General features: G+C 52.8%; 1 protein-coding gene across 1 annotated transcript; it reads left to right on the forward strand.

Annotated features, from left to right (window-relative positions):
- The first annotated feature begins 435 nt into the window (after positions 1 to 435).
- Positions 436 to 26,347, forward strand: WDR91 (WD repeat domain 91). The gene is made up of 15 exons (XM_053657110.1): positions 436 to 608; positions 1,854 to 2,033; positions 2,600 to 2,806; positions 4,466 to 4,549; positions 5,549 to 5,679; positions 6,642 to 6,807; positions 15,239 to 15,394; positions 16,404 to 16,597; positions 17,540 to 17,690; positions 19,043 to 19,137; positions 19,245 to 19,413; positions 21,620 to 21,728; positions 22,503 to 22,615; positions 23,435 to 23,632; positions 25,840 to 26,347. Exons 1-15 carry the CDS (start codon positions 486 to 488, stop codon positions 26,002 to 26,004), a joined length of 2,241 nt encoding a protein of 746 aa, XP_053513085.1. The 5' UTR covers positions 436 to 485; the 3' UTR covers positions 26,005 to 26,347.
- The last annotated feature ends 988 nt before the right edge of the window (positions 26,348 to 27,335 follow it).

Below are 27,335 nucleotides of genomic sequence, written 5' to 3' on the forward strand. Positions count from 1 at the left end.
TCGTGTGACTTCATACAAGTCCCTTTATCTCTGGGGACTCCAGATTCCTATTTGCAAAATGGGGGTAGGGCTTAGAGGATTCCGTGATATAATGCAAATGAGCAGGGTAGCCCCCCCGGCCACCTCGTGACTATCTGGGATGTGGTCGAGGTCCAATGCTAGTTGACTTGGATGGCTGCCTCCACTTTCAACAACTCAAACGACAAAGCCCCTGCCACTGCTGCCAGGAAGCTGAGGAGAGAATTACGTCTTCCAGTCGCTCTTCGGGTTGGGTGGTGATTACGGGACAGCTGGGCGGGGAATAGGGCGGGGCTGGGATGGGGGCAGGGCGGGGCCACAGGCGTGTGGCAGGGAGTGCGTACGGGCTGGTAGGTCGGCCGTGGCGTGACGTAACTGGCGCCCGCTCCCGGCCCCGCCCAGTGAGGCCGAAGCCCCGCCCCTCCGTCCCTCACTAGCCCGCTGCCCCTCAAGGCGCTGGCGCAGCGATGGCGGAGGCCGTGGAGCGCACGGACGAGCTGGTTCGGGAGTACCTGCTCTTCCGCGGTTTCACGTACACGCTGCGGCAGCTGGACGCCGAGATCAAGGCGGACAAGGAGAAGGGGTTCCGGGTGAGAGACTGGCGGGCGCGGCGGAGGCAGAGGCGGCCCTGAGGGAGCCCGGAGCGGGCTCTTCCCCAACACTCCCCTTAGGGGCGGGAGCAGCGCTGTCACCGGGCTGGGGGCCTTCGACTTCAGTGCATCTGGCCCCAGCGGGCAGATGAGGAACTGAGGCCTCGCGAGGAGGGTACAGGACTTGCCTGAAGTTACCTAGCGAGTCAGGAGCAACGCCGAGGCTGGCGCCCAGGTCCCTTAACTCCTGGTTCAGGGCTCCGTCCTCCACCCCAGCCTTCCAGCAGGTGCTGCTGGCCCAGTCGTTGTCTGGGATGGTGATAAGGCCTTCAGAGCTAAGGCTGGGTAGGTGGTTGAATTTGGGCAAGGCAAATATTTTGTATTTGCTTCCGATGGCACTGGGAGCAAAGGGGTCTGCAGCCCGAAATGATGGCTGGGGTCAAGTATATTCAGTGTTTGTTTAAAATGTCCTTGTCGGTGACTCATTGGCAATTTTGCTTCAGCAGGTGAGGAAGACCTCCTTGCGCATTTTAATACTTTATATTTCCCCCGCTAAGATGTGATTTTCCGTTGAGAAGTTCTTGGAATTTATACATGTATGATTGCTGACTTCAATGAATGTTGACAGGTGACTTGAGAAAGAGGAAGTGAGCTAGCAGCAAGAGTGTCAGAAGGGAGCTAGGAGACCCGTTGCCTGGCTTGCCGAAGTTGTGGCTACTTAGTGGCAAAAGCAAAGCATTACAGCTTTCCAGGCCTCAGGGTCTGATCTCTAAAGTGGGGCTGTTGGATTGGTATTGGTAGCCATAAACCTTTTCTACACTGTGTACTCTGGCGTAATTGCTTCTTAGAAGGAGGTGACTTCTTCAGCTGACATTCCGAGCAGCTGCAAGGGCTTTGGGGGTGCTTGGATGACTTCAAGGAGTCAGTCAGTGCACCCTCTGGCGTGATGGAGCGGTGGGGGGGAGTCTGTCTCACTGTCTTTTCCAAGACCTGGACCCACGACTCTTGCTTCCCGAGTCGGTGTTTTTACACCTGAAATTTCCACACTTACTAGAGGGTCAAGCCATATATCGAACAACAGAAAATAGCTTAAAAGCTAGCACATTAATAAGTTTTTCAAGTTTTATAGATTGCTAAGTGATTTTTTTAAAATATCTAGAAGCCACAGCAAGAGGGAAAAAGCTGTATTAAATCTGGGAGTGAGGGGAGGGTTCCCTTCAGTCCTTCATCGCCTTCTCTCACCAGGTGGACAAGATCGTGGACCAGCTGCAGCAGTTGATGCAGGTGTATGACCTGGCTGCCCTGCGGGATTACTGGAGCTACCTGGAGCGGCGACTCTTCAGCCGCTTGGAGGATATATATAGACCCACCATCAACAAGCTGAAAACCAGCCTGTTCCGCTTTTATCTCGTCTACACAATTCAGGTGCTTGTTGGTTCCAGGATTTCTTGAAGGAAAGAGTTATTTGATCCAGAAACAGGTTTTCTTTTCACCCCCTAAGGAGGACTCTCTGTGTTACTCTGGGGAAGGGTGGAACAGTCACCATGCAAGTTATTATTGACCATTTTCCTAATCTTTCCCCCCTTCTTATCTGGAGATCATCTGGTTTATCTTCCTCATTCCTGTTTCTCTTGTTTTAACATGTAAGCCTGGCTGGTGTTTTAGAGACTATAAGTAGCTGGGTTAAAATTTGAGTAATAAAGATTATAAACTGACCTGGGGACGTAGTTACAGTATTTGAAAATCAATTTAGGAACTCGTTTTTAGGATAGCATTTATTATCAGCACTTAAGTTTCAGCCAGCCTCTTTGAAATTACAAGGAATTCGAGAAACGAGTGATGATTTCCTTTATTTTTTTTCGAGTTTGTAGATCATGTTTGGCCACTTACCTAGCTGATATCCACAGGCTCTCTGTTGTACAGTGATGAAGAATCTTACTCTGCACTCCTTTCTCTTCCCCCTCTGTGCCACCTCCTCTGTGTCTTGGCAGACAAACAGAAATGACAAGGCCCAGGAGTTCTTTGCAAAGCAGGCCACGGAGCTGCAGAACCAGGCCGAGTGGAAGGATTGGTTCGTCCTGCCCTTCCTGCCATCCCCAGACACCAACCCCACCTTTGCCACCTACTTTTCTCGACAGTGGGCCGACACCTTCATTGTGTCCCTGCATAACTTCCTGAGCGTCCTGTTTCGGTGCATGCATATCCTTTCAGCTGCCTGGCACCGCCGGCCTCTCCCGATGCCTCCAGACAATGTGGTCACTGATGCAGCCAGACAATGTGACCAGTGGTCACTGCTCTTGATGCAATCACTTCTTCTGCAAAGCGCCCGAGGTTCATGGTCATATGTCATGTGAGGGGGGCTGAACAGATTGTGGTTAGTTTTGTCGGTAGGCCAGGGAATCCTGAGTCTTCATTCTCACACTCTGCTGCCGAAGTGATAGCTGCCATGCATGGCTGGGCGGGGACTGTGGTAGAGTGGGGTGCTAGTGCTGGGCTGTGAGAGGGGCCCTCAAATAGGGCTGAGGCCCTCTCTCAGCTGATACAGGTGTTGGTTAGGCAGCTGCTTCTTAGTGAAACCAGCCATCCTCGAGAGCACCCTCTCTGTGTCCCTCAGGACTTCGCTTGCCTTTGTTGGGATTAGGTAGCACGTGAGAACACTTCCTGGTCTGGAACCTCCTCCCTATGTTCCTGTTTGGGTCGCCTTCTCTGGCCGTGACCTCAGTGTTCCTCAACTTGCCAGAAAATAGAACCGCTTTAAGAATATGTGTGTGGTTGCGTGAGAAAGGAGAGAATGTAAATTGCTTACAGCATACCATATTTACCATTTTGTCCTGAAATGCCTGCGGTGCCACGGCCTGGGACCATCATCCCTTGCTGACGCTCTCTAGGCTGGAATTCTAGTGGGAGAAAGGAGTCTGGTTTGAGTGGGGCTGCCTGGTGAGTCACTGATACATGGGGTGTTGTGGAGGCCCATCCTCGGCGGCCGTTTTGGCCTCTGGGAGGACCATGTGCTGGTGGAGGTAGGAAGGGGGCCCTTTCCTTTTGTGCCGTGGCTGCCGTGGATTCTGCTCTCGCCAGCTTTGCCTTTCTTCTGGCCTTGCTGCTGCTCTTCATCCAGGAGGCCTTCAGATGAAACCGGCAGGGGGTTCAGGCCGGAGCTGGTTAAGGCACAACCTCATGGGCCCTCTAGGGAAGTTGAAAATGTCCCTCCAGGTCTTTTCAGTGCCAGACGGTGCCCACTCGAGCCACGGTTCACTTCCTCAGCACTGAGGCCCTGCCTGCTTTTCGCTCCTCCCGACCAAAGCTGTTTGAGGTGCTTGGGAAAGACTGACACCCTGACCTACAATGTGGATGTACCCATGGTGGCATGTGGCCGTTCAGCCTGCAGAGAGCTTTCTCTCCAGTCTAAACCTTTGCCGGGGAGAGGTTCAGTCTGGGTAGGGGAAAGCCGAGAAGCTGATCCTTCTGCCCAGCTGGTGGAGCAGCTGCAGCCTGCCTGCAGAGCCTGTGGCCCCAGGCTTGCTCTTAGCTGAATGTTACTGAAGCTTAGGCTGGCTGTGAAGCCCAGGGATGTGGCTCTTTGTTGCTGGCGCTGGGAGAGAACTTCAGGTTTGCATTTGTGTCCTCTCTGGGGGCTAGCCAGGCAGGTTGTCATGTGTCTGTAAGTCTGTCTGAACAAAGTCAGGCCAGGCCTGGCTTCAAGCGAGAGACTACTTTGTAAGGTCAAGAGGAGCCCATAGCACCGTGTCTGTGCTTCACTCCCCACCTCTCGAGTTCAAGGGCGACACCGCTGTGTCAGGAGTTTGGGAAGGCCTCTGAGGCGTTTCACAGGCAGGCTTATTCTTTAACTTCGTGCACCAGTCCCCGTGATCCTGAACTTTGATGCGGAGTGCCAGAGGACCAACCAGGTTCAAGAGGAGAATGAAGTTCTGCGTCAGAAGGTTGGTTCTAAACATACTTGCGTCTTGGGAAGGACTTCCGCTTTCATGTTTGAAGTCAGGCAGTGGTGGTGGTGGGCTGGTGAAGTGTAGGAAAGCACTACTCTGGGAAGGAGTGTCACCAGAAAACCAGGGCTGGCACCTGGGGGCTGTAGCAGGCTCTGAAAAGCAAAGGCGACGTTCACGTTGTAAGTCATGTGTGTCACATGACCGGCAGAGCACCAGCAAGGAGCCTCTAAGAGGAAATGATTATTCATGCATTCATGCCACCTGGCAACTGACCTGTTTCCATGTGTCTATTTCGTGCCTCCCCCCACCCCAGTCCTTTCTACCTGAATCCACAACTGGATTGTTTCCAACCCAGATACATTTCAGTTGTTCTGCTCAGCTCTGCGTTTCTCTAGTTTAGAACAATGACAGAGCCCAGGGACCCACAGTTGCCTCTACATTTTGCCTGAGGAGCACTTATCCGTCTCGAAATTAAGATATCTTTAGAAAAAGGAAGATTTTTCAGAACAAGAAAGGTTATAAACTGTTTAGATTGGGGGGTTTAAGGTGCTTGGGTCTCGGGTGTGTGTGTATAATTTTCTTCAGGCAAACGGTAAGAAATGCTGTTTAAACCCCAGTGAAAACACTTTTCCGTGAGAGTTCCAAAGTCTGATTTTGTAGCTTCCCAAGAGCAAGGCAGGACTGGGTGGAGCTGTTTTTCTCAGTGAATTCAGGAGGAAGCGAGTCTGATGATAAAAGGGAAGCGAGTCCAATGATAAAAAGGGGAAAAAAAGCAGGTTTTGTGTAGCCCACGGGTTTAGTTTCTCACCTCACTGTAGTCAAGTAACAGCTGCACTTTCCCGTTCGTCCCGTCTGCAGTGAGCAGAGAGTGGGACAAGCTGAGACTGAGGGTGCGTGGCCTCTGCAGCCAGTGAGGCTGGGTGAGGGACGTGCTGTGTCTAACTGTCCCAGCGAGGTGATGTCGTGAATTAACTCGGCCCCATCTCTGTGTAGCTTTTTGCACTGCAAGCCGAAATCCACCGACTAAAGAAAGAGGAGCAACAGCCAGAAGAGGAAGAGACCTTGGTCCAACACAAGTTGCCTCCTTATGTCTCCAACATGGACCGCCTGGGGGACTCGGAACTGTGAGTGTGTGTGAGGGCCTTGCCCCCTCCTCCCCTCTGTCGCCTGTGCACTTAGCTGAGGAGCACCTCGCCCTGGCCCCGCTGCTCCTGGAGGTGTGGAATTGCCAAAAAGCCTCCTGCGCTCAGTATCCTTGCTGCCTAGCTTTCTGCGTGAGCTCCCCTGGCCTCGGAGGTCCTCTGAGCCTGTCCAGCTCTGCCAGGCGCCTGCACATCCAGGTCTGTGCAGCCTGGATAAATAAACACAACTGTGTCCTAAAGTTGGGAGATTTTATGCATTGAGAGCAGTACCTTGTGGTTGGAAAGATAGGCAGCTGCACGTTGGATGCATTCCACAGTGGAAACATGCTCCTGTGTGAGGGTTTGAAGAGGTAGACAGGCTGGGGTTAGGTGTCTGAGCGACATTAATCAAACGGCCAGCAAACCTGGAGACCCAGTTGATAGTCATAACAATAGTAGCAGTTGAGGGAATGTGGGCACAGAGGGGTCACGGTGCATGAGTGGGTGAGTGAGTGGGTGCGTCAGGTTCCAGTCCTGCGGGGGACCAAGTCCCGCACCCGCGAAACCGCTCTTGTGTCTGAACTAGCACCATCTGATGGAGATAAAATGCAAGCCAGGAAATGTAATTTAAAAACTTTCAGAAGCTATGTTAAAAAAAAATGAAAAGAAACAGGTGAAGTTAATTTTCATGCGAGATTTATTTAAACCAATATATCTAGATTATCGTTTCAAACATGTCAGGAATATACACAGAGCCTCTGAGCTTTTACCAGGGCCCTCAAAGGAGAGTGTAGACCTCCCGCAGCGCCTGTCTTTGGTATGTGCTGTAGCGCTAACGATCACGCTGCCTTACAGCCCGTGCGTGACCTCGGTTGAGGCGATGTCCGTAGCCCTGCAGGTCTGTGCTCCGGCTCCTCCCCCGCCCTCTGCAGCCCTGTGACCTCGTGTTGTGTGTGCCTGTCCAGAGCCATGGTGTGCAGCCAGAGGAACACCGCCCTCTCCCAGTCACCTCGCGTGGGCTTCCTGTCCTCGCTGCTGCCTCAGAGTAAGAAGAGCCCCTCAAGGTTGTCACCTGCCCAGGGCCCCCCTCAGGCTCAGAGCTCAGCCAAGAAAGAGTCCATCAGTGGTCAGGTAAGCACAGGTCCCGCTTTCCTAGCTCCCGCCAGAAGGCCTCTGACTTCTGACTGTACTTTCAGACCTACTTGTCCAGGGGAGATGTGTTTGCTTTCCGCTTAGGGCTGATTTCGTGGGTATGCTGGTGAGATCTCAAATCCACACCTCCTTCCATAGACAGTGGCAGCTCTGCAGGATGAGAGGGGGAGTGCAGTGGAGGGACTGAGGCAGTAGGGGGAACCCCCACTCAATGCACTCCGCCCCCACCCCCTCCAAACCTTGCCTGCACTGGAATCGTACATGCTGTAGACAGATGTGTGCATGCCGACTCAAGGTAGCGCCCAGCCTCAGACCCACGTCTAACCTGCGGACGTCTCTCCTCCCCAGCACATGCCCCTCTGACCAGTGCCTGAGTCACGGTGCCAGCTCTCAGAAGGCCCCAGCTCTGGACACTCAGCAGGTGGAGGGGTGGACGGCAGCGAGAGGAAGTCGCTCTGAGGGGTCCCCCCTCTTCTCAGAGATCGCCTCTGCTCTCAGGAGGGCTTGTGACTGTGATTTGGTGGCTCAGGCTTCTGGTATTTTCAGTTGTGGGGAATGTAAAGTAGTATGTAGGTAAAGAGCAAATTAGAGTTACTTCTGAAGTGATGAATTTTTTTGTACAAGTTGGGACTTACTGACTTGGCAAAGGAATTTGACTATTTTTTCCCATGTATAGAAGCTTGCAGAATTCCTTTTCTGCTAGCGTATAGTATACCCAAAACAGCTGCGGGGCCCACTGAGCTGTTTCTCTTGCGGAGATGGTCAGGATTCATCGCTTTCAGAAATGCCCCAGAGTGGAAGTTTCCCAGGCCCAGTGTTACGCTTTATTTGCTTCTCTCTCACTGCACTCGTGTAAGTTACAGATAAAGGGAGCCGTCCTAGTCCTGCCCCCCGGGGCTGGACAACAGCTGCAAGTGCCACAGTAGTTTGGGGCAGCTCCCTGTGCCTGGAAGGCAGGGGGCTGCTACGGGGCTGCCAATGGGCTATGGGGGCTTTTAGCCGGGTGCTTGGGTTCGGGACCACTGTTGAAGGGCAGCGGCTGAGCTGGGCACCAGTCTAGAAAGGGCAGGGGCTTCGGGGTCAAGTAAGTGTGCTTTTAGCGCCCCCTCCTGGTTTGTCACCCTTGCTCAGATTGCTAAAGCTCCCCCCAATTTGCTTGGGGGTGGTAATAATAGTATTTACTCCCTGGGGGGGGGGGGTGGTCAGTGAATGAATTGAGCAGATCTAAGGGCTCTTGGTATAGATAGTGCTGGGCAGATTATAAGGACTCAATGCATTTTACTAGTAGTAGTTGTATTTTTTATAGTTGATTCTAGAGCGAGGGGAAGAGAGGGAGAGAAACCCCAACATGAGAGAGAAGCATTGATCTGTTGCCTCCTGCACGCCCCAGGCGTGTGTCCTGCCCGAGAATCGAACCCACAACCTTTTAGTCTGCAGGACGACACCCAACCAGCCGAGACACGCTGGCCAGGGCAGTAGCTGTGTTGGTGAAGGCGCTGGCCTGCCTGGATCCCCGAGTCAGTTCTAAGACCTGTGGTGCCAGCAGATGCGGTGACCATAACCTTAGCATTCACGAGTCAAAACTAAGTCATGGTACCTACGACTGCTTTTTTGAAATTCAAACGTATTGGAATTCCAGTCTGAATATGTTTTACCGTTCGCTTTGCAGACCTCTTTCATGGGCAGTCTTTTGTAGGTGTTATAAATGATGCAGGGAGTGCTAGGTCCCTTGGAGTGTGCATGAAATGACACAGTTCAAGTGTGTTAAACAGTTAAAGGGAAACATAGAGACAAGTTTTTTTGGGTGAAGCCTGTGGCCTTGCCTTTTAGGTATTCAGGGTCTAAGGGTTGGGATTTTTTTGTGCACTTCACAGTTAGGAGATGAGGGTGAGAATGTATAGTTTGTAGCAAACCTTCCTTACCTTGCCTCTAGGATACATTCAAAGCTCAGGCCACCTCGCGATGTGTCAGATAGAGGTTGCCCTCTTTCCACTTCCTGAGTGGAGATGACAGCTGTCTACGTCTGAAAAACCCAGTGGTTCCATCCCTTGTCGTTGTTTTGTTTTGTTTTGTTTTGTTTTACTGATTTATTAATTAGACTCAGTATTGATGTTTCAATTCTAAAAATAACTAGTAGAATTGAGTTTCAAGATGATCAAAGAATTTTAAAGTCAAGGGCAGTTTAAAGTCAGAATCTGGCCCACCCTCCTATTGGATGGAGGGGCACATTCTCTGATTGATTGCCTCCTGTGATGAGGAGCTCACTCCTTGCCAACGTGGGAAACATTTGCCCATTGTAAAGCTGTCGGTAGAAACTTCTATAATTTACACTCACTGAGCTTAGCTTTGCTTTCTGGAGCTGCTCAGACCAAGGCTTCTCATAGGACAGCCCTTCCTGTCTCTTCCCTGTTAAGCACTCTGCTCATCCCTCCTTCTCCCCACAACTGTTCACACTTACGGTTTGTTTTCTAGACCCCTCACCGTCCCGGTTCCCCTCCTCTAGGGGGGGACATTCTGATTTTTTAATTCCTCTATTACAACAGATGGCCAAATTTAAGTGTATAATTTGGGATGCTCTCTTACCAATACCAAATACAGTAGGTTGTATGATCAGTTCCTATGATTTTAATGATATATTGTTTTTAACTCACTAGAAAATGACACTGGGTGTTTTTTAAAGTCACCTTGCTTTGTTAGCACATCTTAAGTGTCTAGCCTTTTTCTCACTGTTACCAGAACTTCCTCTTTTCTTTTTACCAGGAAATTAGCAGCACATAAAATGATTAAGCTTTCCTATTTTAAACATTATTTGTATGTATCAGTATAAGTTTCTGTCACATCCCTATTTTGCCCACTTGTAATGAATTGGTTGCTGTAACTGCTGTCATTGTTACTGAAATGTTCATGGCATTGTAGGTAGCAAAATAAAGGGTGAAAACTCTCTCTCTGTGCTTTGGATCTGAATCTGGAGGCAAAATATAAACAACCAACGGAAGTAGCTGTCAAACCAGGGTTCCCAGGCCCCCAGGGATCGTCGGAACAGCAGCCCCTGAGGGCATCTCAGCAGCAGGCTCCTTGGCCTGCAGTTTTCCTCCCTCCCTCCCTCCAGCCCTAATTCCACTCCTTCCACACCCACTCAGTGAGCAGAGGGACTGCACGTGGGAATTACTAGTTACAAAGATAAGGTCTAATTGGCTGTCATGTAAAGAAAACAGAGCGTCCACAAACATCTGTATTCTCAAATTACCTCACTGCTATTGAGACTTCCGTGGTAAGTACAGCTGCCCTTGGGGCTGTTCCCATGGTTCTCAGCAGGCTGGGGAAGAGGCGCCTGCTTGCCCATCCGTCATCCGGTGATTTCTGTGTGTCAAGGGCCTGTCTTCTGAGTGCCTTTATTTTGCTTCAGGGGAGATCAGATTGCTGGGACTTGTTTCCTGTCCCATCCGGATGACTGCCCGCTAAGCTCTGCTCCTGCCACTGAAAATTAATTTATAGCCTTCTTCAGAGTGAGAAGCCAGGAGGTCCGGTGATGAGACATGGGTCAAAAATCTCTCTCCTGAACTGCAGGAGAGAGGGTCAATTGTGATGAAATGTGACTGAACATAACTTGGGCCATTGCAAGATTGTTATGAAGGATGCTCTTACAATGAAACTGAATTACTGGTTAAGTCATAGCGAACACTTATGTAAGTCAGATACATCTAGCTAGACATAAGTTTACCTTAGTCTGCTTATTAAAGTGTTTTGTGGTCGGCGGCAGTTATCAGCTCTGAGCACATTTTTGGCTGTTGCTCACCCTTGCTTAGTAAGTAACTTAGATACGGTTTAAGGAAAGGGTCTCCTGTGAGCAGGCTCTTGTGGGTCACACTGAGGTCAACGGCTCTCCTGGTATGAACTGGCCTGTCGTTATAAAGACAGTTCTGAATTTGTTGTAGGGCCTTCCGGTAGCGCCTGTTGGAACATTCATTTGCATTTTGGCACACTGCCCAGTCCCCGGCCTGATGATGTGCTGGACAGCATCCTTGCCATCTTGACTTGTGAGAGAAGCTCCACTTGGTACTTCTCGACCTATTTTCTGTCCATGTTGGGGAAGTGTTAAAAATGGCGTTTGTGTCAGCTAGAGGAATTTGAAGTCTATCTATCCTAAGCGACCCTGTTCCATTAGTGTGGGCCAACTGAATTGAGCATTCTTTTTTTTTTTCTTAAATTAATTAATTAATTAATTAATTAATTTTAGAGAGAGGGGAAGGGAAGGAGAAAGAGTGGGAGAGAAACATCAATGTGTGGTTGCCTCTCATGTGTCCCCTACTGGGGACCTGGCCTGCAACCCAGGCATGTGCTCTGACTGGGAGTTGAACCAGCTGCCCTTTGCTTCACAGGCCCGTGCTCAATCCACTGAGCTACACCAGTCAGGGCGAATTGAGCATTCTTAATATCCAGCATTGGAAAAGGAAAAGACACCACTTATCAGGTGCAGTGGGTACACAAGGAGAGAACATAGTGTCTTTCTCCCTTCTGTAGCCTTTCCCACCTCTGGTTCTGAGGGAGGACCCCGCTGTGGTCCATGTGCCTTCCCTGGGCATGGATGCAATTTTATTTGGGTTCTTTTCCTTTGCTTCACAGATATCCAGTGTGAAGATCTCTCGGTCGGGTTGCTAGATCTGTCAGACCTGCGGGTTCCTGGGTTTTCGAGCCTTCCTCCCTTTCGAGGACCCCCCCATTGTAGAAAACAACTGTCAGCCCAGGGCGCCGATCCTCCTCCGGCCCAGCGCTGTTTCCCTGGCTGCTGTGGAATTCCCGTGACCACCTGTGCGTCCAGAAAACATGGCTTCCACTGGCAGTTCTTTCATCTCTTCTGCCAACATGTTAGGCTTTTGGAGAAATGTTTGGAATTCTTCATTTCTAATTTTATTTTTTTGAGGCCTGTTTTTTTTGTGTTTTTAAGTCTGGCTAAAGGTTCGTCTGTTTTGTGCATCTTTTAAAATAGAAATGCAGCTTTTAGTGTCATTGATCCTTTCTGGTGGCTTTTTAGTCTCTATTTTATTTACTTCTTCTCCTATCTTTGTTATTTCCTTCCCTCAACTGAGCTTGAGATTCATTTGTTCTTTTTGTAGTTTCTCGAGGTGTACGTTTCTTTTTTTTCTTAGTGTAGATATTTATTGCTTTGAACTTCCCTCTTAGAACTACTTTTTTTTAAACAAAGATTTTATTTGTTTATTTTTAAAGAGAGGGGAAGGGATGGTGAAAGGGAGAGAAACATCAGTGTGGGGTTGCCTCTTACGCACCCTCTACTGGGGACGTGGCTCGCAACTAAGGCATGTGCCCTGACTGGAAATCGAACCAGTGACCCTTTGGTTCACAGGCTAGAGCTCAGTCCCCCCCACCAGGTAGGGTTATACCTACTTTTAAAGGGGAGATTCCTTTTTTTTTTAAAATTTTATTTATTTATCTTTAGAGGGGGAGGGGGGAAGGAGAGAGGGAGAGAAACATCAATGTATGGTTGCCTTTTGTGCGTCTCCTGCTGGGCACTGGCCTGCAGGGAACCGGCCTGCAACCCAGGCACGTGCCCTGACTGGGAATTGAACCGCGATCCTGTGGTTCGCAGGCCCGCGCTCAATCCACTGAGCTACACCAGCCAGGGCTGGGTTATACCTACTTTTGTTGCATCTTATGGATTTTGCTTTGTTGTGTTCCCATTTACATTTATCTCAAGATGTTTTATTTCTCTTCTGATTTCTTCTTTGACCCATCGGTAGTTCAGTGGCTTGTTGTTTCATCTCCACATGTTTGTGAATATTTTAGTTTTCTTGTAATTGATTTTTGGTTCTATGCCATTGTGATCCTTGATATGATTTCAGTCTTCTTAAATTTGTCGAGACTTGTTTTGTGGCCTAACATACATGACGAGTCTTGGAGAACATTCCATGGGCACTTGAGAAGAATGTGTATTCTGCTGCTTTTGGATGGAATGTTCTGTAAGTGTCCGATAGGTCCTTCTGATCTAATGTGTAGTTCAAGTCCAATGTTTCCTTACTGTCTGCATAATCTAGCCATTGTTGAAAGTGGGCTATCGAAGTTCCCTACTCTTACTGTATTGCTGCCGGTTTCTCTCATTAGGTCTGTGAATGTTTGATTTATGAGTAGGTGCTCCAACATTGGCTGTGTATATATTTACCATTCTTACAGCTTCTAGATGAATTCACCTTGTTATCAATATGTACTGACTTTCTTTGTCTCTTATCACAGTCCTTGGCTTCAAGTCCCCTTTGTCTGATACGTGTGTAGCTACCCCTGTGGAGTTCTCCCTTTTGAGCAGTTTGCTCTCTGGATCCGTCAATATGAGAAGGAATCAATGGACTTGTGTAATGGGGGTTGACACCCTTGGGTCGCCACCCGGGGAGTGAGCACACCCTCCTGGGGCCATGTGAGGGATGCCATGGTTCCCTCAGACCCTCTCTGTTATCAGTTGTGGTGACTGCCTTTCCTTCTGGGAAGTCAGAGAAGCCTTGCACTTTCGAAAACCGTGGAACCGGCCCAGCGTTCCATGGACCACGGGGTCCTTCCCAACAGTGGCCCCCATTGAGCACTGGGAGAAGGGCCTTGTCTTAGTTCTGTTATTTAGCTCCAGGACTGGGACATCTCTTATCTCTGCTACTCAGTGTCACTTTCTTCCACATGTTCCCTTCATGGACTTGCTTTCTTCAGGTTTCTCGGAGCTGTTGTCGGAGCTGGGTGTGAATTTCAGCTCTTTCAAGTCGTGCCCGTAGAGAGCACGTAACTTAACGTCCCTCAGCCTTGCTTCCTCGCGTCCAAATAACGTCTCCACCTTTAAGGGAGTGTTTGTAAAGTTTTTAGCACGGTGCCCTGCATATGTAAGATTTAGTGAATAAAATATGCCAGTGCTATTATTGTCGTGGTTGTTAATTTTCTTCTTAGATTGTTTCTTTTATCTTGACTAAGGACCCTTAAAATAAGAGTTCTCCCAAAGAAGCCGAATTTGGAGAGTCAAGTACTTTCTCCAGAAGAAACATCTGTTACAACATCAGTAGATCTCCCTGGAGGTTGCTTCAGTCAGAAAAACCAAAAATAACAAATACCTTTGCTGGTCAGCCACAGTAGGCTCCAGTCCCTTGTAATTTCCTTTCTTAATGGTTCACATGACTCCAGGGTCTAAAGGAATCTCTGTAAATCATCTTAAGTTGTTCTAACATAAGAAATAGCAAGCAGCAGAGCTAGAGAGGCCGGCAGACTTTGGGGGAGTGTCTTCTCTGGACTCAGGGCTTGTGTATAAATGCATTGCGGGCTGTTGGTCTCAAACCTGAGTGGCTGTTCGCATCCCTATCCCTGTAAAAATATGGGGGTGATGTTTTACCATTCCAATTTGTGGGAATAAGGTTGGAAAAAGAGATCCTGGCCAGATAATCTGGAAGGGAGATCAGGAGGCAACTCCTTTTAAAAAGGCTCCTGACTACCCTGGCTGGTTTGGCTCCGGTGGTTGGAGCATCATCTCATATACCAGAAGGTTTTGGGTTCAAGCCCTGGTCGGGGCACATGCCCAGGTTGCAGGTTTTGTCCCTGGTCAGCGCACATATGGGAGGCAACTGATTGATGTTTCTTTCTCTCAAAAAATCAAACTAATTAAAAGGGTTTTGATTAAGAACCTTCTCTCCATGGGAGTGGGATGGGGATTATTGAATTTATTTGCTCTAAGCTTGGTTGACTTGACCACTCTTATTATGAAAAGGAGACACAAGATGCCAGTTTCCTCTCTGTATAATTCATCTTGCTCAAAGGTCGTTGAGTTACCAATAATTTCTATTAAGAATTTCTGGTTGCCTAGTCATCATTTCCAAATACCTGAATATTCGTTCACATTAGCTGGCTTAGTCATACACTTGACCCCAAAGGGTACTGCGTTCCTTTCCCCCTCCAGAGAGGTGATTGTGTGTTGCATACTTTTTTTTGTATTGCCCAAACATACTGTTCCTTGTAAACGTTTAGAGCACCAAGTGTCGGGGCTGACCTTCCTCATCATCGTTGCTTAGTGAGTGCTGATCTCTTCCCCCTTGATTAAGGTAATTGTGATCAGATCAAGGAGGCATATATACACCTCCTTCCAGGTGACAGCGATAAGACAGGCTGAGGAGTACTGGTGACCTGTCCTCTCGTGATGGGAGGAGAGAACAGAAAGGAGGAGACCCGGAGTGCCCACGTTTCACTCTTGACTTTGCCCACCAATACGAGGGCAACATTTTGAAGTACCTGCTCGGCATGGCCAGGGAGAAAACTTACCCAGGAGCTGTTAGGTCGAGAAGCCACTCCCTGGCTTCTTCTCCCCTCCTGGCCCAGGTGTCATGGCGTGGGCACAGACAGGAAGAGACTTTTCACAGCCTGGTGTCTCATCCCCCAGACCTCTAAGGCCAAGGACCCGGCGTGCGGGCCCAAGGATGGGAAGAGCCTGTTCAGTGGGCTGGCCACTGGGGAATCCAACTGGTCACAGCACCGTCAGCGGCGCCTGCAGGATCATGGCAAAGAAAGGAAGGAGCTCTTGTCTACGACTTTGCAGGTGAGGCGGGTCCTCAGCACCCCACGCATGCCCCCCAGAGGGCCGTGGGAAATGGTGGGGTGGGGCAGGCCCGCCTGCATCCCTCATGCTTTCTGCTCGGGTATGGAGTGTGGTTTTGCCGAGCTGGGTTTAATCGCTTGCACTTCAGTTGTTCATGGTTTGCTTGTGCTCTCCAGCGGGCCACCCCCCCTTGGTGACGCAGCATTTTCTAAAGAGGGGCCATAAAATGCCAACTGGAAATGTTCCCACAAGATGAGTCCTGTGATTAAACCGGTTTGGGGCCCCTTGCATGCTGCATTTCTCTCTTAGGTTAGTTGTGCATATTAATGTTGGCAGGTCACAGGCTCCCAGATTTGGCAGGACAGAGACCTCCTTCCCATGGTTCAGTGCAGAATCCCCAGACTTGCTTCATCTCACGATCCTTTTCTCCTGCACCCCAAGGCCCGTCTGCCGGAGTCTCTGCCCAGAGGGCCAGGCATCCACACAGTGTCATTCTGCAACCAAGCCTGTGCCACACTGAGCACCGGACTCCCCTCACTGCTGAACATGGGGCAGGGGCTGCTCTTTGGGCAGTATAAGCTGCCTCCATTTCCCTCAAATACTCTGGATTGAAGCCCATGGCATCTGCAGCCCGAGTCTCTTGCCTGGCCCCTTGCTGACCATTTATCTCCTCACCGGGGCTACTTGCCCGTTATAAAGGCCTCAGAGGCCTGGTCTGTCAAGGTGGTGTCTCCTGACTTTTTCAGCAGGGCCTGTGAAAGAGCAAGGTCTGGAAGCGGGGGGCTTCGGGAGAGCAGGCACCTCCCTCTCCTGGGCTGACTGGGCCCTGCTCTTGCAGTTCAGAGCTCGCTTTTCTGGGCCCGGAGACCACCGAGAGCATCCCGCAGTCTGCTGTGGCCTGGCACCCTCCCTGTCCTGCAGTGCATGCCTGCATGTGGCGAATGGTTGGGCCCAGCACCGCCCTGTCACGGCTGACTAACCCCCCCGCCCCCCACTTTGCTTGGCACAGTGTGCAGAGAAGAAGCCTGAAGCCTGTGGCCCGGAGCCAGAGCCCTGCCCGGAGCTCCACGTGGAGGCACTGGAGACGCCGACGCGGGCTGCCACCGCCGGCCCGGAGGGTGGAGGGGTCCGCCCGGAGCAGCCGTTCATCGTGCTGGGGCAGGAGGAGTACGGGGAGCACCACTCCTCCATCATGCACTGCAGGTGGGCTCTGGCGGGCCAGGCCCAGCCAGGGAGAGCGCTGGCCTCCCCAGGGCGCCGTGTGTGCGTGGTGTGGCCGGCAGGAAGTGTGGAAAGTGGGCGGTTCCTGAAGGACCGTGGTCACACCTCAGAGTCAGAGGAGGACCCGCCTGCCGCCGTCCGCATGTGATACCATCCTGCTCAGAGCCACTGTGGACCCCGTCCGCCTCTGTCCTTCCGGAGCGCGGGACTCTGTGTCTCAGAGACAGTTGCCTTTTATTTGTACCCCCTAAGGCTCACTCCATTTTAATTTGCTTTATGTTGGGGTTTTAGATAAATACAGGGTGGGGCCAAAGTAGGTTTATAGTTTTGAGTACACAAAATAGAGTTTATTCTTGTGTTATTATTTATTAACTACTGCATTCTTTTCCATAAGAACAACAGTAAACCTACTTTTTCCCCACCCTGCATTTGCCACATACAGGTTTTTACCTGCACATGGTAAGAACATGGCCTTTCATGAGGAGACCCTCACAGAGTGTAATGTTCGGAGGGTGGGCAGGTGCCTCACTCTCACAGACCTGACGGGCCCCAGAGCCGAGTGCAGGAGGCGGCCAGTCTCCAGTGCCTGAGGCTGGGGCCAAGTATCTTACTGTTCTATGCGTAGTTTTTATCGCAGGGCTCAGCACATAATAGGTCTTTCATAGGTAGTTGTTAGACAGTGAATAAACAGATGCAGCGAATGAGATGCGTGAGGCCGCTGCCAGGCTGCCAGACGTACTGTTTAACAGCAAGCGGTTTTCTTGGTAAGCACAGAGGATGCACGCTAACACAACAGTAAAAAGCATAGTGAATACATAAGCCAAATAAAATAAAATAAACACAGCCAGAACGTCAGAGAGAGCAACCATCTGAATTAGCTGAGGACGACGGACATTAACGGCTTCCCCCTCCCTTTCGTCTTAGGGTGGACTGCTCGGGGAGGCGGGTTGCCAGCTTAGATGTAGACGGGGTCATCAAAGTGTGGTCCTTCAACCCCATCATGCAGACCAAAGCATCCTCCATCTCCAAGTCACCGCTGCTGTCTTTAGAGTGGGCCACCAAGCGGGACCGGCTGGTGAGTAAACCCCTCCTTGCTCGCTCTGTGTCTGCAAAGGGATCCCCCGGGCTGTCCAGCAGCGGGTCAGCCAGCGCAGGCCGAGTCTAGGCAGCCAGGCCCGACCCCGCCCTGGCTCCCTCTTCGGGAATTCAGGGACCACACATCCAGGACTGTCCCTGCAGGCTCCTGTTTGGGGGCAGCTGGGAAGTTACTGGTTCAAGAAGAGTTGAAAAGAGACCCCAGTGCCACCTGGGGCATCTCTCCAGTCAGGCGGTAGAGGGCGCCTTCCTGCCTGTGGTGGTCTGGCTCGCTTTGCCTTCTGTCTGGGGAGAGACGGCTTACTTCCTGTACTCGCCATCAGTCCTGCCATCCGTCCCCAGTTCCCACAACCCACCCAGAACATTCTCTGCTGCCCCCTCCTCCTGCTGGGAGCCCTTCCTGCGCCAGGGCCAGGGCCGAGGGAAGTGGCTGAAGCTGGTGGGGAAGGGCGCCCTCTGTGGCGGTGCTTCCCGCGGGTGTGATCGCCTGCACCAACAGTACAAGTGTTCTTGTTCCCTCTGGACTTTAATGTTTGAGATTGGCCTGAGGAGGTAAAGTTGCTTTGTGGTTTTTTTGTTTTGTTGTATTCCATTTTGAGGGGATCATAGCAGGCAACCCAAGGGGCAGACCTTGTTTTTTAATAATTTGGGCAACTGCAAGCACTATAGTTACGATCCTAGGCCCTCGGGCCGCACGGGGCACACCCAGTGCTCATCTGCCAAGGGGATGCTGAGGTCTAACATGGGTGGTGCCCCTGCTGGGGGCTCCCTGCAGACCGGCTTCTGGTGCTTTCTTCTGGTGATTCTCTATCTGAAGCTTTTCACCAAGTGAATCATAAGGTCCTGAAGGCAAGGATAGCTTCTTCTATTTTTTTCTGGAGGCCTTTACAGGCTCAGAGCCACAGCTGTCCCTAGACACGCAAATGGCCCCATGACCACCCGGGGTGGCACCCAAGGAGGTGGTGGTGGGTAGGTAGGTCAGGAGGGAGAAGGAGAGGCTGGGGCAGCTGGGATTTAAGATGACAAGAAAAGGAGGACAGAACAGAGGGTCTCATTTAATCAGCGAGAACCTTTCTGGGTGTATGTGGGGCGATGCCTCCCTCCCATCCCCAGATTCTATGTGTGGTTTTACCTCCGTTCGAGGTTAGCCTCGATGGCTTTATTTACTTTTTAAATGAGGTCGCTTTTAGTCAGATTTCTCCTGAACAACCTGGATAGGTGGACAGCGCCTCCCCCCTGCAGCCCGTTCAGACCTCACGGGAGAGCCCCCGGTTGGTCCTCCGAAGCCCTCCTGCTGCTGCTCCTCACCCCTCCCGGCCCTTGTCATTCCAGCTCTTGCTGGGCAGTGGTGTGGGGACGGTGCGCCTGTACGACACGGAAGCCAAGAAGAACCTCTGTGAAATCAACATCAATGACGACATGCCCCGGTGAGCTGGAGGCCACGCCCCTCCCTGTGCGCTGCCGGGCAGTGGGCCGGCCCTTTGCGGGAGCCTTGGTCCCAGCTCATCCCTCCCCTCCCCGTGGTGTGTTGCAGAATCCTGTCTCTGGCTTGCAGCCCCAGCGGGGCCTCTTTCGTCTGCTCGGCTGCAGCGCCGAGCCTCCCTTCCCAGGTGGACTTCTCGGCCCAGGACGTCGGCAGCAAGGGCACTAACCAGGTTCCCGGCACGCTGCTGCTGTGGGACACGAAGACCATGAAGCAGCAGGTACAGGCCTGCCTGCCCCCCAGTGTCTCCGGGGCTGCCCCTCCTGGGGGTGCGCAGAGCCCGCACTCCCTCTGCTTCTGTGCCCCTCCCCCCCACTCCGGCCTCCCGAAACTGCTTTGTGAGGGTGTGCCACGGTCTAGGTAGTGAAAAGGAGTGACACTCCAGTGGGTCGACTGCTGGCGGCGGAAGTCATTCAGAATTGTGCCTCGAGTTTAGAAGCCACACAGAGCCTCCCACAGGGCTCTCGTGGCTCATTTTAAATGCTTTCTATTTAAAGACTTTATTTTTGAGCAGTTTGAGGTTCCTAGCGGAATTCAGAGGCAGGCACAGCCGTTGCCCGCATCCCCCGCCTCCTCACAGCCCGCATCGCCGCACAGCGGGGCACTCGCTGCGGTCGATACACCCCCAGCGACACATCCTCACCCAGAGTCCCAGCTCCCTGTGTGCCGCAGGTTTGGGTGGACACACAGTGACACGCAGTGTCACTGCCCTCGCACGCCCCTGTGCTCTGCCTTCTCATCCCCCCGCCCTGGCAGTGTACGATCTTTTTACTGTCTTCATAATTTTGCTTCTTCCAGGATATCATATACTTGAAATCATACAGCCTTTTCAGCCTGGTTTCTTTTATTACACATTCAAGTGTTGTATGTTTCAGGAGACAACCGGTGTCTCCTTCTGCCTCCCTGTTAACTTAGAGTCGCACAGAAATTACAGCAGCAGCTGGATGTGTGAGGACACATGCATGTTTTTAGCGAGGGATAGCCATGTGACAGCCAGTGATTTCATGAGGAATGAGGAACTGAGGACCCCTTCCCACCTGAGCAGTGACAGGTGCTCACAGCCATGGCCCTGAGCCCTAGCGTGGCAGTCCCCCTCCTTTTTGCATGAAACAGGGGCCAGTTTTGTGGAAGACAGTTTTTCCACGGTGCAGGGGGGCCAGGTGGAAGACAGGAGACAGCGCTCAGATGCTTAGTGTAGTGGAGCTTTGCTTGCTCCCCTACCGCTCACCTCCTGCTGTGCAGCCCGGTTCCTAAGGGACCATGGACCGGACTGGTTCCAATCTGTGCCCCGGGGTTGGGGGCTGCTGCCGTAGAGAGAGTAAGTGATGTTTCCACTCACCTGTTTAAAGGGCAGTGATGTTTCTTAAAATCAGTTTGGTGCTCAGAAGCGGTGTAGCCTTTGTGTGGAACAGCTTCCTGATGTTACGGGACAGACACCCGAAGGGTCTCGGCAGCGGGCTATGCTCCAAGTGTCTGGTGTGTGTCTCGCCACGCCTACCTGTGTGATGGCGCATGGTCCCACAGGGAAGTCTCGCAGGTGTCCACGCCTGTCAGGGGCAGACAGGAGTTCCCGACCCCCACACCCGGCCCGGCCCGTCTGTTGCTCCTCTGGTTTTCCTCATCTGGGCAAACGCGTCTCCCTTGGGGACCAGGTACCTTTCTGGGCCCATACTCCTCCCTCACCTACATAATCAGCCCGTGAGCAGCCTCTGTCAGTGCTGCCTCCAAAACGTGTTTCCTGTCTGACAATTCCTCTGGGTTTCCAGCAACATGTCCAAGACTCGCTCTCTGGTGCCCCTCAGCTGGACAGCTGGCTGCAGGCCTGTGCTACTGTAGCGCCCACCCCTGCCCCCAGCACTGCCTGGAACAAGGAGACCCTGACGTGTGTCCTTCCTGCTCGTCCATGTGTCCCGCCTGCATCCCCTCGGGGCCCTGAGTGCTGTGACCCTGCCCCCTGCCCAGCCCACTGGACTTCCTGTGCTCACCTGCAGCACGGGACCTTCCTGACGCTGTCCCCTCACTAGGAGGGCCTTGCCGCACCGCCTCTGGCAGAGCCCGCCCACCAGCACCTGTTTACTGCTTCTCGCACAGCCCTGTGTAATTAGGCCCCCTTAATCTCCTTGCCCTCTAAGGCACTGGCCACGGTTTGCAATTTTAGCTTTACTTGTTATTTTTAAAAAAATTTTAATTACACATTGAATATATACGGAAGAACACTGAACCCACAGGGGTGCAGAGGGCAGAGGAAAGGCCCTGAGGTGAGCGCTGTGCGCCACCGCGGCTGAAAGATGGAGCGTCCGGAGCTTTCCACGCGCCTGCGCACTCTCCCCAATCTCGGACGCCTTCCCCTTTCCGACGAAACTTGTCTTCAGTTTTGGTTTATTATTCTGCTACATTGTAAAATTTAGTTGGCTTTTTTTTTCTAGCTCCAGTTCTCCCTGGATCCGGGGCCCATTGCTATCAACTGCACAGCCTTCAATCACAATGGGAACCTGCTGGTCACGGGGGCGGCTGATGGTGTCATCCGGCTGTTTGGTAAGCCTCCGTGCTGGGGCCCCTCCCGAAATGGCCCAGGAAAGAGAGCTGGACTTTTGCCAGCTGGGCTGTAAGCGAAGCCGCAGTTCAGGGTGCTCGTAAAAGAACTTAGGGTTGGTCAGAATTGGCCGTTTCCGAACCTCTGCAATCACCTTGCACACGTCCGTGTCCGAGGAGGGAGGGGTGCAGCCCTTCAGTCTAGAGGTGTTCCATGTGAGTCCTCCTGGCCTGAGTGAGACCCAGGAGGACACGCGAGAGTAATGCCACCCTGTCCACTCAGTGTGGCTGGTTCACTGTCCCCATGAAGCGTCTGAACAGGGTGCTTCAGAACCATCCGGGGTGCTGCTTAAAGATGCCCGTGCCAGCTGACCCGGGAGGCCCAGAGTCAGAGAGCCTGAGGTGGGAGAAGGGGCCGTGTCTTCAGCAGATCCCTGGTGGGGAGTTACGGAAGCCTCCTAAGAAGGACTCCTGTGTCCTCCTAGACTTACAGACGAGCTCAGGCTGCACCCTGGATTCCTGAACCTCACTCTAGCCCCAGCGAAAGAAGCTTCTCTTTAAGATGGGTGAGGTGGCAGATTAGACCCAGCAGAGGAGAGAATGAGCGAGCTGCAGCTCCCAGTGACCCCCGCCGGCAGGGCTCAGCTCTGGGGGGCCCTCTAGCTCCCAAACAGCTCCCCTCCGCTGGGAACAAGGTGGGAGGCGCCTCCCGCCCTGGGCAGATGCTTCTCTGGTCCGGGGCGGGAACCTGACTGTGTCTCCGCCTGGCTGCCGCAGACATGCAGCAGCACGAGTGCGCCATGAGCTGGAAGGCCCACTGCGGGGAGGTGTGCTCCGTGGAGTTCAGCTACGACGAGAACACCGTGTACAGCATCGGCGAAGACGGGAAGGTAGGTGGGAGCAGGACGTAGGTCCAGAACTTCCCTTCCCTGGCGCAGGCAGCTACCTGAGCATCTGGAGAGCAACGCAGCTTGGTGGGTGGGTTTGAATTCTGATCACACCCTGTCCTAGCTCTGTGACCTTGGGCCCCTCCCGGCCTGAGTTTTGTCCTCCACAGAGGAGGCATAATAAAAGTAACCAGTCTCACAGAATCTTTGTGAAGGTCAGAGGCAGCTGGCCATTCTTCCGAAAGGGGAGGAGCCACGTCCTTCCTCCTGGGGGTAGCCAGCGCATCACGCGGAAACCACGGGAAGAGGACTTGTCCCGTAAAGCCTGATTTCTTATCTGCTGGGGTGGCAGCCCGTCCCAGGGTCGGCCGGAGAATTCTACACGAAGCTCCGTTTATAACCGCACTGCGCATGTGCGGTTCATTGCGCTGCTGAGAACCTGGAAGTGATCCGGAATCTGTCTTCTCTACTTTGGGGAGTCCTTAGTCAGAAAACCCCACTTGGGTCCTGACGCTAATAATACCAAGAATACCGACCGCAATATTAACGGTCACTTGAATCCTTCCCCCTGCTTGAGAGACAGGCGTCCGTGCAAAAGCCGTTGCCTGCCCTTTGCCTCCTGGGGTCAGGCCAGAGAGGAAGGTCACACCGTGATGTCAGGGTGCTGACCCTTTCTCTAGAACTCCTTCCCTGAAAAATGCTTGCATTGTGTTTGGAGGAGATGAGGCTGTAGGCCATCCCGCCACCTGTCCGGGTGGCCTGTGGGCCCACGGCCTCCACCCTGGGGGCCGGCCCGCTGCTGAGAGTGCTCTGTACTTACAGTTCATCCAGTGGAACATCCACAAGAGTGGCCAGAAGGTGTCCGAGTTCAGCCTCCCCACAGATGCCACCGGCCCCTTTGTGCTGTCTGGTTACAGTGGCTACAAGCAGGTTCAAGTTCCCAGGGGCCGGCTCTTCGCTTTCGACTCGGAGGGAAATTACATGCTGACATGTTCTGCCACTGGAGGCGTCATCTACAAGGTACCTGGGGGCATCGTGGTGGGTAGGGCTCTTCCTCCCTGGAGGGCTGTGCAAGGCCGAGCAGGGCCTCTGTCCCTGCCCCTGCCTCATGTGGCCCGGGAGGAGCCTTTGAGCCGGGGTGGACTGTGCCCGAAGCCCCCTTGCTGCTGGGCTGGTTCCCAGCTCAAGCAGAGCTGCATGCGGGCAGAGGAGTGGGGGCAGAGAGCCACGCGCCCGTCTCCGCTGGCCCACTCGCTGTCCTCTGACGAGACTCTGCCCCTCCTCTGCCTCCCTTCCTTTTCTATAATAATACCTGTTGTGGAAAACAGAAGTGGGGAGCAGGGCTGGGAAGTGCGTTGGTTTGGGGAAGCTCACTCCCGACAGGTCAGTGCTTACGTGGCCCATTGTATCGACTGTAACCGGATTTAGATTTATCATTGCACTGGAAGTCCCACGGGTCAGGGGCGTTACAGCCCATGGCTGAGGCAGATCTGGGGGTGGGAACTGTCAGACTGTGACGTAAGTCGTCCACTTTGTTTTGTCCCTCAGTTTCTCTCTTCAGTTCTCATGTCAGAGCTTCTGTGGTTCATGCATCTCCTTTTGTGTAATTGTATGAAATCATAAACATCTTCTATTTTACTAGTATTACCAAACAGACAAGTGATGAGACTTTGTGTTGGTGGCCTAAGCGCACCTCTACTTCCGGTGCCAGGCGCTCTCCGTGGGCAGCCTCGGCATTAGCTCCGCCCAACGGCAGTACCAACTCTGTGGGTAGAGTCACCGGGTGGGAGGTCCTCTGCTCGGGGGCTGTGTGCTCAGTGTCCTGGCTCATCTGTCAGTGACAGCAGTTGTAGGGGGCCCTATGGCCTTAGTTTGTGGCATGCACCAGGACGCAGAAAGTCTGATTCAGCTTCCCTCGAACTCACACTCACACTAGGAAGAGAAATGGGCACCAGCTGTGGGAGACAGTGCAGTGTTGGGTGTCTGAGTAGGGGAAGCTGGGCCATTGGGGAAGCCCCCTCGGAGGGCAGCCTGTGGACCCGAGACCTGTGGAGGAAGAGGAGGAGGAGGAGAAGTTGGGAGGAGAGGGAGGCAGGCTTTGCAGGGTGGGGGGAGGGGAGGGAGGAGAGGAGAAGAAGCAGCCTTCTCGTCTGTTGAGCTGGAGTGCAGCCCCGGAAGTCTGGGCGCACTTTCAGCGAGGTTCTTCTTTCCCACAGATGCGAGGCTTTGGGTGGCTCCATGATTTCTTGTAATTATTGTTGGGAAATACTGTAACACTTTTCGTTTGCAGGCCTAATTTTATTTCACTATTTAAACATTGAGTGTCAGGTAGGCTCTGCTCTGCTCTCCGTATGATTTTTATGTGTTGCTGTATGCATGCCGTGTGTATGTATGTGTTTGATTTTTATTCATGCGGGCTTTGTCCTTTGTCCCAATCAGTTTGTATGATTTGCAGTCAGATTTTCTCTGTAACCAGTTAATGGGTGAAAAGATCTTCCTCTGTATAATTTTTAAAATGCCAACCATGGGGCCTAATTACTTAAGGAATATAATGAATTTCAGATCCCACTTACGATCCGTCAGCATTTGAGGACAGTGAAAGATGTTTTCTGCACGAACACTGTGCACCTCCAGTCTTTTGCTCATGGACGGTGTCTGTGGGTCCCAGTCTCCCTTTCCTCACTGCCTCCTGACACCTCGCACCTGCCCAGGAGGCCCGGCCTGCTGGCGCTGTGGGGTGGAGGAGAGGGGGCTTGCGCATTGATGGGGGCGCCTGCTGGGGCCAGTGCGTTCTGGGTGCTGCAGGCTGGACACATGGCAGGAGCTCCCCAGATGTGCCCTCCTGCAGCTCGTGATCCCTGGGGGAGCAGGCCTAGAACTGAGAAGGGGACTTGTGATACAATGCTTTGGGGCGGTAACCGCGGTAGGGGAGAGCAGCAGGGTGGGGCAGGGCCCACAGCAAGTCAAAGGCGGCAGGGGAAATTCTTTCTTTTGGAGTATACCAGAGACTTGTTGTCCACTTCAGATGAAGAACCAACTGTAGTCCAGACAATGAAGGTGTTTCCTAGTCCAAGAAATTAAAGAGGCTTTCTGGAAAGGTGGGCACGTGTGCCCAGGCACATCCTCAGATTGGGGGAGCCCCCAGGCTCAAGGTGGTTTGGGGGGAATAGTGGATGTATTTGTGAGTGGTGAGTGCTCACCCCCCTCCCCCCACTGTCCTCTTACAGCTGGGCAGGGACGAGAAGGTTCTGGAGAGCTGCTTGAGCCTGGGTGGCCACCGAGCCCCTGTGGTCACCGTGGACTGGAGCACGGCGATGGACTGCGGGACCTGCCTCACTGCCTCCATGGATGGCAAGATCAAGCTGACCACCCTCCTGGCCCATAAAGTGTGACGGGGATGCCTGGAGGACTTCCTCAGAAGCAGAAGGGTCCTGGGCGCAGGGAGAGATGGGACAGGAAGACGCGGCGCTCCACTTCCAGCTCCCAGCCAGGGCCCGGAATCTTCAGGGAAAGGCTGTTTGGGGGCTCGGGACGCTGTCCTGCGCAGTGACGGAAACGGGAGCCCCATGGAGTGGTGGCACAAGTGCCCCGGAGACCAGCACCCCGGGCTGTGCAGACAAGCAGGGGGATGGCCGCTCTGCCGGCCCAGGAGAGATGGACAGTATTTTGTATATATTTGCGCAGTTTTCTTCTTTTTCAAAAAACAAAAACAAAAAAAGAATGCCCCAGTGGTTACCTGGTGTCCTTCTGCAATGTGTGTGCAGCAGAGTGTCTCCCTTCACTCTGCACCCGGGGGGGTCAGTTGTGAGCCGGGGTCTCCCCTGCGCCCCGCGCCCCGGCTTCACCAGCTGTGGGCGGAGCCCTGCCCCATGTTTTCCTGGTGCTCCTCTGTGGGAGGATGCCCTCTCTTCCTGGCTGAGGTTTGTATTGCTCCTGTGTCTTTGGGCCGCAGGCAGGAAGGCCATAGCATTTCTTCTGTCCCCTGAGAGCTGGTAGCTTCTGTTACAGGAGCTTCTCTGACCGGGGCGGGCTCCGACCTTCCGCTCCTGGCTGCCCCTCTCTACCTGGTGGCTGCGCTTTCCCAGTACCTGTGTCGCTGGTCCTGTCTTTCAACTTCACCTCCTTGAGGTTGAATGGCGCCCCCTGCCGGCGCCCTCTGCTGGTGAATGGCCCGCCGACTGGATCAAGTTGGCCAAGTTCATCCCCGTGTCCCCAGCCCTGCAGGTGGCCTGCCTTGTGCTTCGTGGCAGGGGTGGTCCCAGACACTCTCACGGGGGGGAGGAAGAATGAGGGAATGGCTCCCCTTCTCCCACTTCTGTTTCCCTCTGAGGCAGGGAGGCACAGTCAGCTGCTAATCCTGCGGTGGGATTTCAGGCCAGCGCCTCAGGCTCCAGCACTTAACAGGAGCAGCCTTGTCGGCCAGCTGCCAGGAATGGTTATTATAGAGCCTCTGTGGGCTGCAGCCCAGTCACGGGGTGCCAGTCTGGGGTGGGGGTGGTGTACTCCCAGTTCCCTGCTTTTGGAAAACCATGAATGAATTGGTACAAAGCCTTGCCTCCATTCTGCTGAGAGTTCAAGGGGGAAAGTGGGGAAGTGGCTCAATTATGAGAAAACACCAGAGACTTACTATAAGTCTACATTCCTACCAATGTCTACCCTGATAATCCTCCCTCGGAAGGAAGAGAACTCAGACTTTTGCATTTGTAATTTCTCCACCTTCTGC

Source organism: Artibeus jamaicensis, unplaced genomic scaffold (assembly GCF_021234435.1).
Source record: "Artibeus jamaicensis isolate MK-2021 breed Jamaican fruit bat unplaced genomic scaffold, CSHL_Jam_final scaffold_3307, whole genome shotgun sequence".
Taxonomy (NCBI): domain Eukaryota; kingdom Metazoa; phylum Chordata; class Mammalia; order Chiroptera; family Phyllostomidae; genus Artibeus; species Artibeus jamaicensis.

What these genes read in the sequence shown, in the direction of transcription:
- WDR91 (XM_053657110.1), top strand. Translation starts at nt 486, where the DNA reads ATGGCGGAGGCCGTGGAGCGCACGGACGAGCTGGTTCGGGAGTACCTG. An exon ending in TCTTGTCTACGACTTTGCAG is followed by an intron (nt 15,395 to 16,403) that starts GTGAGGCGGGTC and finishes TGCTTGGCACAG; the next exon opens with TGTGCAGAGAAGAAGCCTGA. An exon ending in ATCAATGACGACATGCCCCG is followed by an intron (nt 19,138 to 19,244) that starts GTGAGCTGGAGG and finishes GGTGTGTTGCAG; the next exon opens with AATCCTGTCTCTGGCTTGCA.